The sequence below is a fragment of the Pan paniscus genome, chromosome 16 (genome assembly GCF_029289425.2).
Source record: "Pan paniscus chromosome 16, NHGRI_mPanPan1-v2.0_pri, whole genome shotgun sequence".
Lineage (NCBI taxonomy): Eukaryota > Metazoa > Chordata > Mammalia > Primates > Hominidae > Pan > Pan paniscus.
The window spans coordinates 89,986,780-89,999,615 of record NC_073265.2 but is presented as its reverse complement, the minus strand read 5'-3'; the positions used below and the strand labels follow the sequence as shown (position 1 = coordinate 89,999,615).

The 12,836-nt window shown below is 38.8% G+C and overlaps 1 protein-coding gene and 1 long non-coding RNA gene across 9 annotated transcripts in view; one reads left to right on the top strand and one right to left on the bottom strand.

The window, feature by feature from the left end:
• Positions 1 to 6,252, top strand: part of CERS3 (ceramide synthase 3) — a 146,464-nt gene extending 140,212 nt beyond the window's left edge. For all 8 annotated transcript variants that reach the window (XM_055098249.3, XM_055098254.3, XM_055098251.3 and 5 more), the window contains one exon: positions 3,782 to 6,252. In XM_055098249.3, the coding sequence (XP_054954224.2) occupies positions 3,782 to 3,934 (153 nt within the window). In that variant the 3' untranslated portion in view covers positions 3,935 to 6,252. The remainder of the gene's footprint in view (positions 1 to 3,781) is intronic.
• Positions 1 to 12,836, bottom strand: part of LOC130540848 (uncharacterized) — a 63,245-nt gene that overhangs the window by 33,092 nt on the left and 17,317 nt on the right. The window contains exon 2 of the long non-coding RNA XR_008954850.2: positions 6,722 to 6,878. This is a non-coding gene — a long non-coding RNA (uncharacterized LOC130540848). The remainder of the gene's footprint in view (positions 1 to 6,721; positions 6,879 to 12,836) is intronic.

Here is a 12,836-nt window from a genome sequence, read left to right as displayed (position 1 = left end):
TCAGAGAAAGCTTGCCTTTCTCTGATGCATCTTAACTGAGGAGATGCCAAGTTTATTCCTCAGTGTTTACAAGGAGGCTTGTTCATTTTGACACTCTTTCTGTGGTGTTGTGGAAAAGCACCGAACATACAGAGACAAGCCCCATGAAGTTGAATTTCTGTGATTCAGCTAGCATAATGTGGGCACTTTGGTTTTTCAAAAGCCATGTTCAGATTACACACAGAGGTATTTGGTTACATATATGCTGAGACTCTTGGGAGGTGGCCAGTTTTAGTCTGCAGGTCACAAAAGGGAAAAAAGAAGTTGTACAGTTATGGATGTCATCTTGAAAAATGATGTGAGAAGAAACAGTCTTCATCTTCCATATCTTTTTTTCTTTTCTAAGCTGGGTTTAATAGAGACATTTGTGAACTGGCCTAGAGGGTGATCCTGGGGTCATGTCTATCACTGGACATGCACAGAGCTTGAGTTAACTTATTTGTTTTAATAATTCATATCATCCTTTATCTTCCACAATGAGGGTGGATCTATAGCACCTCCATCTTCTTTCCTCGGGGCAATGTTATTTTTCTAGATTTCTCTGCAAAATTACTTTGAGACACCATGAGAGAAGAGGAGGAAACATATGACTCATAATGAGTAACTGTCCTTGAAAGAGTTCTTGCATGAAGAAAATAGAAAACATTCTAATTACAAGTAATAAAAATATCCTGACAACCAAAATGCCCACATGAGTAGTACTTTACTTTGCAAGTGTTAGTGGGAAAACCCACAGTATTTGCTTTTTAAAAAGAAATCCTTATAAGTTTTATTTTTAAAATTATTATCAGGAAAATGGACATTTTTCTGTTGATGTAGAGTTTTGTGAATTTTAACATGTGTGTATATTTGTGCAGCCATCCCCATAATCAGGATACACAGCATCATTTCATCAACCCAAATAACTCTTTCCTGTAACCCAGTTCCAGCAACCACTTACCTGTTATCCATCCCTATAGTTTTATCTTTTTGAGAATGTCATGAAAATGATATTCCTGTGTCGTACAATAGATCATATTTTGAAACTAACATTTTTTTACTCAGCATAATGTCTTTAAGATTCATCGAACTTCTTATAAATGTCAATAGTTTGTTCCTTTTTATTGTTAGGAGCATTTCATTGTGTGGGTGTTCCAATTGTTTTGCGACCTTGTCAGCGCTTGGTATTGCCAGTCATTTTAACTTGTGCTATTCTAACGGGTTTGTAGTTGTACATCATCATGGTTTCCATTTGCATTTTCCTAATGACTAATGGTGTTGAACATCCTTTCATATGCTTATTTGTCATCCTGTGTCCTCTTTGATAAAGTGTCTCTTTGTATGCCTTTTGCCCATTTTTTAAATTAGGGGGTTTTTTTTGTTTTTTTTTTTTTTTACCATTGAGTTTTGAGAGTTCTTTATTATGCATACAAATTGGATATGTGATTTGCAAATATTTTCTCCCAGTTTGCAGCTTATCCTTTCATTCTCTGAATAGTGTCTGTCTTAGAGCAAAAGTTTTTAATTTTGATGAATTCCAGTTTGCCAGTTTTTTCTTTCATGTTTTTAGTGCCATGTTTAAGAACTCGTTGCCCAGATCAAGGTCATGGGTTTTCTTCTAAAAGTTTTAAAGTTTTATATTTTACATTTAGATCCATTAAGCTGGCTTTTGTACAATGTATGACATTTTAGTCAAAGTTTACTTATTTGCTTACAGATGTCCAGTTGCTCTGACCATTTGTTGAAAAGACTGTTCTTTCTCCACTGAATTGCTTTGAACCTTTGTAAAAATTCAATCAGCCATATTTGTGTGGATCTGTTTCTAGAGCCTCCATTCTGTTCCACTGATCTGCATGTTTATTCCTTTGTGAACACCACCCTGTCTGGATTACTGTAACTTTATATAAGTCTTAAAATCTGGCAGTGTGAGTCCTCCCATTTTATTATGTTTTTCAGAATTGCTTTAGCTATTCGAGTTCCTTTGCCTCTCCATATAAATTTTAGAATTACATTGTCTGCATCTACAGAAAATTCTGCTGGGACATTGATTAGTATTGCGTGGAATCTATAGGATAATTTGGGGATAATTAATACTTTCATTATGTTCAGTCTTCCAATTCATGAACATAGTATGTCTCTCCAACTCTTTAGGTCTTCTTTGATTTCTTTCAAAGAATTTCAGATTTCTCTCTGAATTTTGTAGGTTTTACATACAGATCCTATACATGGTTTGTTAGATGTATACCTAGGTATTTGATTTTTGAAACTATTATAAATGGCACAGATTTTTAAATTTCAGTTTTTAATTGGCCACTGCTAGTTGTATTAATTTCTATGGTGACTGTAACAAATTTCTACAAATTTGGTGCTCAAAATAACAGAAATGTATTCTCTCACAGTTCAAGAGGTCAGAAGTCCATAATTAGTTTTGAGCCAAAATCAAGGTGTCAGTTAGCAGGGTCGTGTTCTTTCAGAGGCACTAGAGGAGCATCTGTTCTTTGCTGCTTCTAGCTTCTGGTGGCTGCCAGCATTTCTTGGCTTGTAACTGCATCATTCCAGTCTCTTCTCTGTCTTCACATTGCCTCGCTTCTGTGTGTTGGCCCTTCCTCTGCCTCTGTTTTTATAAGGACCACTTGTGATGCCATAGAGGGCCCACTTACATAATCTAGGATACTATTCTCATCTCAAGGATCTTAATCACATCTGCAAAAACTTTACACAGGGTAATTCTGGCCTCATAAAATAAAATGAGACCTGTTCCCTCCTCTTCTATTTTCTGGAAGTGATTGTGGATGTTTTGTGTTATTTCTCCTTTGTGTGTTTCATAGAATTTACCAATGTAAACATTTGGACCTAGTGCTGCTATTTTTCAGGTTTTTGATTACAAATTAAATGTCCTTCATAGTTATATAACTATCCAGATTACCTGTTTTGGCTGGGGCAAGTTTTAGTAGTTTGTAGTTTTTGAGAAATTGGTCCATTTTATCTAAGTTGTCAAATGTATATGCATAGAGTTGTTCATAGCATTCTGTTGTTATTCTTATATTGTCTGCAGTATCTATAGTCATGTCTTCTTTTTCTTTACTGTTAATTTGTGCTTTCCCTCTTTTTTCTTTATCAGTCTTGCTAGTGAGTTATTAGATCTTTTCAAAGAATTGGCTTTTGGGTTTATTGGTTTTCCTTATTGTTTTTTCTGTTTTCAGTTTCATTAATTGTTTTGTCCTAATTATTTCCTTTCTTTTGCTTGCCTTGGGTTTATTTGGCTCTTCTTTTTTTCTAGATTCTTAAAGTTGAAGCTGAAATTGTTTGAGACTTTTTTTCTTATTGAATATAAACATGTAAAGCTATGTATTTCCTTTTAAGCATATTTTAGCTGCATTGAACAAATTTTGATATGTTGTATTTTCATTTTCATTTAGTTTAAAATATTTTCTAATATTCTTTGAATCTTACTCTTTGACCCAGCGATTGTTTAGAAGGATCTTATTTACTTTCTAAGTGTTTTGAAATTTCCCTATTTTTGATATTGGTTTCTAGCTTAATTCCATTATGGTCTAGAAATATGCTTTGTGTAATGTCAATTATTTAGGTTTGTTAAGGTTGGCTTTATGATCCATGATATAGTCAATCTTGGTGAATGTTTAGTTATTTGGATATTGGGTTTTCCTTAAAGGGAGCCATACTTGAAACTGGCTGTTGGCAGATTTACTCAAGACTCTTCCTGGAAGATTGTCACTCACAGCCAATTCTTTCCTTTGTCTAGAGCATCCAGGATGTGAGGAGTGATGACGAGGATTATGAAGAGGAAGAGGAAGAGGAAGAAGAAGAGGCTACCAAAGGCAAAGACATGGATTGTTTAAAGAACGGCCTCGGGGCTGAGAGGCACCTCATTCCCAATGGCCAGCATGGCCATTAGCTGGAAGCCCACAGGACTCCTATGGCACAGCATGCTGCAAGTACTGTTGGCAGCCTGGCTTCCAGGCCCCACACAGACCCCACATTCTGCCCTTCCCTCTTTCTCACCACCGCCTTCCCTCCCACCTAAGATGTGTTTACCAAAATGTTGTTAACTTGTGTTAAAATGTTAAATATAAGCATGCCCATGGATTTTTACTGCAGTTAGGACTCAGACTGGTCAAAGATTTCAAAGATTTCTCCACAGAACCGTCTCAGTTCTAATTGCACTCCTTCATGCATGTCACTTTCTCAGGGGCTCACTTTGTTATAGGCCCTTTCGCCTCGCCACCTTGCCTGTCCTCAGGACACTTTCACAGGTGCTAAGTAATCTCATTTTTCCCAGGTGTGTTTGGCCACAAATAGCAGCTTCTTTCTCAAAATGAGTTAGAAGTGGCAGTGGGACAGGAGCAGAAGGACCACACCAGGAGACACTTCCATCCTGAAGCTTAGGTGCCTCATCTCCACAGGGCGGTGGCAGTCCCTGCCTGCCACCCCACAGGGTTGCAGCAAGGATTAAGTGAGATCACAGAAGTTTAAGTACACACTGTTAACCGTGGGGTCATCGTGAACCAACCCACTTTGCACTGTTTGGGAGACAGAAACCTGGCTAAACATGGCACTGCAATGGGCCTGAACAAAAGGCAGAATCTTTAAAAATTCCTCTTAAATGACTCTGGATATACCTGGAAATGAAAGTGCCAAGAAAGGTGTGCCATTTTATTTGCTAACTATTTATGCATTAGCTCCCCAAGGGTCATTCTCAGATTCTCCTGGAATTCTTCTCCCTCAGGACCCATGGTTCAAGGAAGGAAATTTAGGCCCTGTTCCTTCCTGTCCTTTGCTGGTCTTTCCCTTTTTTCCTTTCTAGGAGGGAAGCTTCTGTGCTGCTGCCCTGAGCCCTTCCTTCAGGCCAGCACAGTACCTGGGGACCTCCACGGGGGAATGGGATCCAGGCCAGGTTGCTTGCTGAGCCTCATCACCCAGGAGGCCTGAGCCTCTGGGGAGGGCACGCATGTACACTGCCAGACCCAGGGGAGATCTTGGGAACAGAGGATGCTACGTGATTTCCTCTGGCTTCCAACCCAATCAGCCTGCATCACAGTGAAACACAACACAAAAGGCCATAAAAGGTATACCCCTGAGAAATGTTTAAGGGCAGGTGCTAGAGTCAGTGCCAGCTCCCTGGGAGGAGGGATAGGGACGGGCAGATCAGTAGCCAGCTTGTCCTCACCCTCAGGAAGGGAGCACCGGAGAAGACTTGCACACGTCCCTGCCTCCCCTGTGGCCTTGTCACCAGAAGGACACATCTCCTGGGCACAATGTGTAGGGCTGACCTGGGAGACTTCTCAGGTGGCTGCTGACTGAGGAGAGGCCAGGCCTTCCCGAGGAAGACCCTGAGTAAAATCTGCGTCTGTCCTCACCACCTGGCACAGTCTCTCATAACGGTCAGATTTTGTATGTTCATCCTATTTATTCAGGGGCTCGTAGTTGAAAGCCACAGGAGAGGTCGGCTTGTAGGGACTGGAAAATCAGCCCCAAGCAGAGCAGCTGCAGGGCCCCTGGAGCCGGAAGGACACTGCACAAAACAGACTGCGTTATTGTTATTTTTAAATAAAAACATACATTTGAAACCTTAAGGCTAAACAAAAACAAACAAAAAATGCTGTAGAATTCTTTCCACAACAATATCTCTTTCTGAGAAGTTGTTACAAACAAGGTCAGATTTCCTCTGTATAACATTTGCTTTTATGAGGACAATATCACGTGCATTATATGCATAATATGAGATTATAAATCAAAACGCCTGCACCCACTTTAGGGCATAGCTATTGACTTATTATTAATATTATATTATTATTATTTTGCTGGAAGAAGGTCACACTAAGATATAATTTTTTATGTTTTCAGTTAACGGTATGTTTTCTTCTTTGCTTATTTGGTTTTTGTCTCTGTACCAAATATCTTCTTGCTTAAGGTAGAAAAGTGTTTGTTTACCTCTATCTCCAGTTTTTTTTCTTATTTGAATGTTGAAGGTAAAATTGATATACCAATTTTAACTATTTCTGATACAGCTGAAAGCACTAAACTACTTCATAAGAAGTAGATACTCATTTTTGTAACACTATTTAGGGCTTTTGTGGTTAATTTTAAAGGAAACCACTCTTTCTACAGGAAACAAGGGCTCAGGATTCTTCAGATGACCTTATAAAAATGCAGTCCACAGTGCTATCAATATTGTAACAGTAATGACTACAATAAAGCCAAAAGTCCAGTGTACCTGGTGATTGAGTAGATTCAGCATGCACATTGCTTGGCTTCTTAGGGATAATAACAGGTCTCCCTGTGTAGTGGAAATAAAGATTTGCCATTCCTCCGGAAGGGCCATGCCAGGAATCAGGGAAGCAGTGAGGAGAAGGAAGCCAGGTTGGGATATTCGGGCTGCTGCGTTTGCGGTGTCAGACACCAGATAAGAGGAGCCTGGCTGACATGGGGAGCCCCTTGCCTGATTGGGGTGAGCCTCTGGGCTATGTACGGTGGAACCAGCCAGCCAGCCTGGGGGCTGGAGTCTAAGCAGAGCTCGGCATCTGCACCCTGTGCAGGAACCACTGAAGTGCTAAGAAAGGGGACTGATTCTAAAGGTGTTTTCTCAGCCTCATTTTCTGTATTTACCTTTCAAAGATGTAGGAGGAAACAGAGTCTAGACTGTCCATCAGAATGACCTATGGAGCTTTAAAAACAAACGCACCTTGCCTGTCTCCTGCTCCACGTTTTGATTCAATATTTCTGGAGTGAGCAGCAAAAATCTTCATTTTAACGGAGTGCCACGTATTTCTGAAGAGCAGTCAAGATTCTGTGTGCCTTCCTCTGGTTTTAGTCCTAGCTGCAGTTTCATATGCTAAGAGCTGGGAAAATGCAATGGTACAGAATATTTAATCCAAAATAAAAGAAGAAAAGGAAACACAGAACAAGCAAGATGAATCGCAAACTCATGTTAAGATGGTGAGTAGGTAGATTTCAGTTTACATTTACCAGTAATTATACCAAGTGTAAAAATAAAGAGTGCCAGGCTGGATTTTTAAAAATCTCAATTATACGATGCTTACAAGAGATACGCTATAAAAAAGTGTTGAAAGTAAAAACATGGACAAATATATACCATGCAAACTCCACTCCTCCCCCAAAAAACGCTGGCATAGTTATATCAATATCAGACAAAGGAAAGGAGAACTAGTGGATAGTAAGAGGAATGTTTAATACTAATGAAAGGGGCTAGGTGCGGTGGCTCATGCCTGTAATCCCAGCACTTTGTGAGGCCGAGGTGGGCGGATCACGAGGTCAGGAGATTGAGACCATCCTGGCTAACACGGTGAAACCCCGTCTCTACTAAAAATATAAAACATTAGCCGGGCGCGGTGGCGGGCGCCTGTAGTCCCAGCTACTAGGGAGGCTGAGGCAGGAGAATGGCATGAACCTGGGAGGCAGAGCTTGCGGTGAGCTGAGATTGCGCCACTGTACTCCAGCCTGGGCGACAGAGCCAGACTCCGTCTCAAAAAAAAAAAAAAAATTAAATATGTATACACCTAATAATATAGCTTCAAAATATCTAAAGAAAAATTTCACAGACTTAAAGGGAGTAACAAATTCATAATCCTGTTTGGGAGGTTTTTAATACATCTCTCAGTATCTCATAGAACAAGAAGACAAAAAAAAAAAACCAATAGGAATATAGAAGATTTGAACAATGCCATTAACAAAATCCACCTAGTTGATGTATATATAGAACACTGCCCCCAACAACTGTAGAATTTACATTTGTTTCGAGTGCATATAGAACATTTACCCAAATAGGCCATATACTGGCCTTTAAGGCAATTTCCAAAACATTTCAAAGGTTTAAAATCACATGGAATATGATTACAGATAACAGTGAAATTAAACTAGAAATCTTTAACAAAAAGATAAATGGAAAAATCTCCACATATTTTTAAATGAAGCAATGCACTTCTAAATAACCTGTAGATCAAAGAAGAAATGGAAATAAAACTTTTTAAACTGAATTATAGTAAAAAATGTGTGGGATGCAACTAATAAGAAATTTAGAGAAAAAATTATATTAAAAGCTTTTATAAGTAAAGATAGAGGCTGACAAAATCAATTGTCTAAATATATCAAAATATAAAAAGGAAAATTAGTAACATGGAAAACATAATAGCTCAGAGTATCAAATAAAAAAAGCTGGTTTCTTAAAGTAAAAAATTTATAAAATTCTAGCAAGACAGATGAAGAAAGGCAAAGAGCAATGTTAGGAATGAAAAGGATCCATCACTGTAGACCAAGCAGAAACCAAACAGGTAAGGAGAGAATATTGTGAACAACTTTATGTCAATACATTCGAAGATGTATACAAAATGTATAAATTCCTAGGAAAACAAAACTTGTCAAAATGGACACGAGAAGAAATAGGTATTTAAATAGTGCTCTATCTGAAACAAAACTGAATCTGAAATTTTAACCCTACCTGCCCACCACCCGCCACAAAAAAAGTACACGAAAATACTTTAGGTCCAGATCAATGAACTCTTCCAATATTTAAGGAAAAAATAATACAAGTATTATGCAACCTTTTCCAGGGACAAAAGGAACAGACATTTCCACACTTGCTTTATAAGGCCAGCATAATCTTGCCAAAATCTGACAATAATATTAGAAGAAGAAAGAAACAAAACTATAGGCTAAGTCGATCACGAACATAGGTACAAAATTCCTAAAAGAAAGCAAAATGAATTCAGCAATATATAAACAGATAATGTGTGAAAACCAGGTTGGGTTTATTTTAGGAACTTGAGGTTGATTTAATACTTGAAAATTAGTGTTAGTCACCATTTTTATAAAATAAAGGAAAAAGCCATATGTTTAAAAACCTTTATAAAATTCAACATACATTTGTTACAACAAAAACAAAAATCCCTTTTATCAAAGTAGGATGGAACTACCTTAATCTGATAAATAGTATCTTTAAAAAGCGAAAAAGCATTGTAATGCTATAATGATGGAATATTGAAACTATTGAAAACTTTTCCCTCTCAGATTGTTATTAAGACAAGGATGCTCGTGATCTTCAAGGATACCCATCATTCTAAATATAGTTAATATTGTTTCTCTTCCCTCTCCCCTCCTCTCCTCTCCTCTCCTTTTTCTCTTTCTCTTTCTTTTTTTTGAGACAGAGTCTCGCTCTGCTGCCCAGGCTGGAGTGCAGTGGTGCAATCTTGGTTCACTGCAACCTCCACCTCCCGGGTTCAAGCAATTCTCCCACCTCAGCCTCCCAAGTAGCTGGGATTACAGGCGCACGCCACCAGGCCAGGCTAATTTTTGTATTTTTATTACAGACAGTTTCACTATGTTGGCCAGGCTGGTCTTGAACTCCTGGCCTCAGGTGATCTGCCCACCTTGGCTTCCCAAAGTGTTGGGATTTCAGGCGTGAGCCACCACACCCAGCCAACACTGTATTTTTCATTCTAGCCAATGTAATATTTCAAGAAATAAACATTACAAGGTTTGAAAGGGAGAAATAAAAGCTGTTATTGGAGATGCAAATATATAAAATAAATTGTGTGTGTGTGTGTGTGTGTGTGTGTGTGTAATTTATACAGAAATGCCAAGAAACAAGTCTGGTCAAGACAATCTTTGAAAGAACAAAGTGAGAGAACTTATTGTGCCAAATACTAAGACGTATTATAAAATATTTAAGGCAGTTCAAAATTAGTACAAGCACAGGCAAATAGAAGAATAACATTGTTATTAAAGTCCAGGAACAAGTTTACGCATATATGGACAGTTGGCTATCACTAATGATAAAAATTTAACAGAGCTGGGCATGGTGGCTCAGGTGTATAATCCTAGCACTTTGGGAGGCCAAGGTGGGAGGATTGCTTGAGGCCAGGAGTTTGAGACCAGCCTGAGCAACATAGCGAGACCTGCCCCCACCGTCTCTACAAAGAATAACAAATTAGCTGAGTGCGCTAGCTAGTGTGTTCCTATAGTCCCAGCTACTCAGGATGCTGAGGCTGGAGGATCACTTGAGCCCAGGAGTTGGAGGCTGCAGTGAGCCATGATCACGCATGTCTCCAGCCTGGGAGACAGAATGAGACCTTGTCTCTAAAAAAAGAAAATTTAAACTTGGCCCCTACTTAACAACACCATACACAAAATAAATTCCAAGATTTTTGTATATTTAAATGCAAAAGGTAAAATAATAAAGGTTCCAGAAGGAAACATAAGAGAATATCTTAAAATAAGCAAAGATTTCTTGAACAAAACATCAAGCATTATTTATAAAGGAAAATATTAACATCATATTAAATCAAAATAAAGAACATTTGTTTCTCAAATATGCTATTAAGACAGTGAAAAGTCAAGCCATAGAGTGAGAGAAAATGTTTGCAACACATAGAACTAATGAAAGGTTAACATCCAGAATATTTGAAAAACTCCTACAAAAAATAATAATGAAAACATACTGGTCAGGCGTAGTGGCTCATGTTTGCAATCCCAGCACTTTGGGAGGCCGAGGCAGGCGGATGACCTGAGGTCAGGAGTTCGAGACCAGCCTGGCCAACATGGTGAAACCCTGTCTTTACTAAAAACACAAAAATATTAGCCAAATGTGGCAGTGGGCGCCTGATAATCCCAGCTACTCGGGAGGCTGAGGCATGAGAATTGCTTGAACTCGGGAGGCGGAGGTTGCAGTGAGCTGAGATGGCACCGCTATACTCTGGCCTGGGCAACGGCAATGAAACTCTGTCTCAAAAAAAAGGAAATCATACTGACAGCCCAATGATAAAAGCGAGCAAGGCATTTAACCAGACGCTTTAGAAACGACCATATCCAAATGTCCAACACACATGAAAAGGTGCTCGATTTCATTAATCACGAGAGAAACGCAAAGTACAACCACCATAAAATACCACTAAACACCTACCAGAATATTGATAATTAGATAGTACCAAATGGCAATCACGAGGAGCCAGCAGAGCTCACACACTGCTGGAGGAGTGCAGACAGGTGCAGCTGAGGCAGGAGAGGTAGTCAGGGAAGTAACCACTAAGTCCTTGGGATGGGAACTGTGGCAACCGCACCATCAACACAATAAGCCCCAGCACTCATGTTGTAGTCAAGCTCATTCAAGCAAAGCTATATCCAGTAGGGAACAACCCCCGTAGAGAGCATATGCTTTTTTATTTTACCTGACCTCAGACTGACCCTTTGTTCATAATAATTGTAAAAAACACACCCCTGGGTGGAGATTTAAGATGATAATAAGACATGCAATATATGAATGTATGAACAAGCATGTACAGCTGCTGCGTGTGTGCACCCTCAGGACCACTCAGAACATACTTACTAGTAACACCTCTTCCCACCCTCTTGTGAATAACCATGTAAGACTCCCATAAAAGGAGTTTCCCCAGTAACAGGCAACATTGTCTCATCCTTATGAGCAGCCCGATCTGAGTCCTCTCTCAGGGTGTAGTCTGTTCTGCACCTAACTTTGAGAGTATTCTTTGTGATACATTGCTCTGTGCTGCATCTTCTTTGCTGTGTCTCTTGTTTAAATATTTTTGAACTAAGAAGACAAGAACTGAGGTTTCATAACAGTCATCAACACAGCAACTTTGAAAAACAGTTTGTCATTTTCTGTAATTGAATATATGTCTATATTATGACCCAGCAGTTTCACTTCTCATTATACAGTTGAGCCATGAACAATGCAGGGGTTAGAGGTACTGACTGCCCAGGCAGCTGAAAAATCTATGTATGACTTAACTCCCTAAAAACGTATCTACTAATACCCTACTGTTGACCAGAAGCCTTACCAAGGACATAAACCGGCAATTAACATACATTTTGTATGTTTGATGTTTTATGTCAACATACTGTATTCTTACAACAAAGTAAGCTAGAGAAAAAGACATTATTAAGAAAATCAAAAGGAAGAAAAATGTATCTGCTATTCATTACATGGACGTGAGTCATTATAAAGGGCTTCATCCTTGTCATCTTCGCATTGAGTAGGCAGAGGAGGAAGAGGAGAGGTTGGTTTTGCTGTCTTCCAGGTAGCAGAAGCAGAAGAAAATCCATGGAAAAGTGGACCCATGTGATTCAAACCTGTATTACTCAAGGGTCAACTACAGAAACGAAAGGCATGTGTGTGAATAATCCTATCAGCAATGTTCATAATTGCCTAATGGACACTTTCCAAATGTTCATCAAGAGTAGGATGGATAAGTAAACTGTGGTATATTTATAGTATGAGATATTATATAACACTGGAAACAAACTGGTATTTGCAACAATGTGGCTTCATCACACAATTTTAGTGTTTGGCAAAAGAATCTACTCCAAAATGAATACACAGTTTATGTTTCTGTTTTTTATAAAATTCAGAATCAGTCAAAACCAATCTATGGTGCTAAAGTCAGGGTAATGGCTATCTCTGAGGTGAAGGGAGGGGCTGTGTCTTTATGGGGGCCCTACAGGCTTTCGCAATGCTGCTGATGTTCTACTTCTTGACCTGGGTGGTGGTTACATGGGTGTGTTCAATTTGTGATCAATCATGAAACGGTAAACTTGACTTTTATACTTTTCCATATGTATTATAATTTTTAAGTTATTAAAATGAAAAAGGAAAAGCTAGCTACTTTTGCCTGAGACAGCTGACATTATTGACCAAAATCTCTTTTTTGTAAGAACTTTCAATGCAAAAAAAATTTTTTTAAGTAGACATAAAAGCCCATAATCTTATCACCAGGTAATCGCCATTGGCATAGAAAATAACAGTAATAAAATTGATACATGTGCAT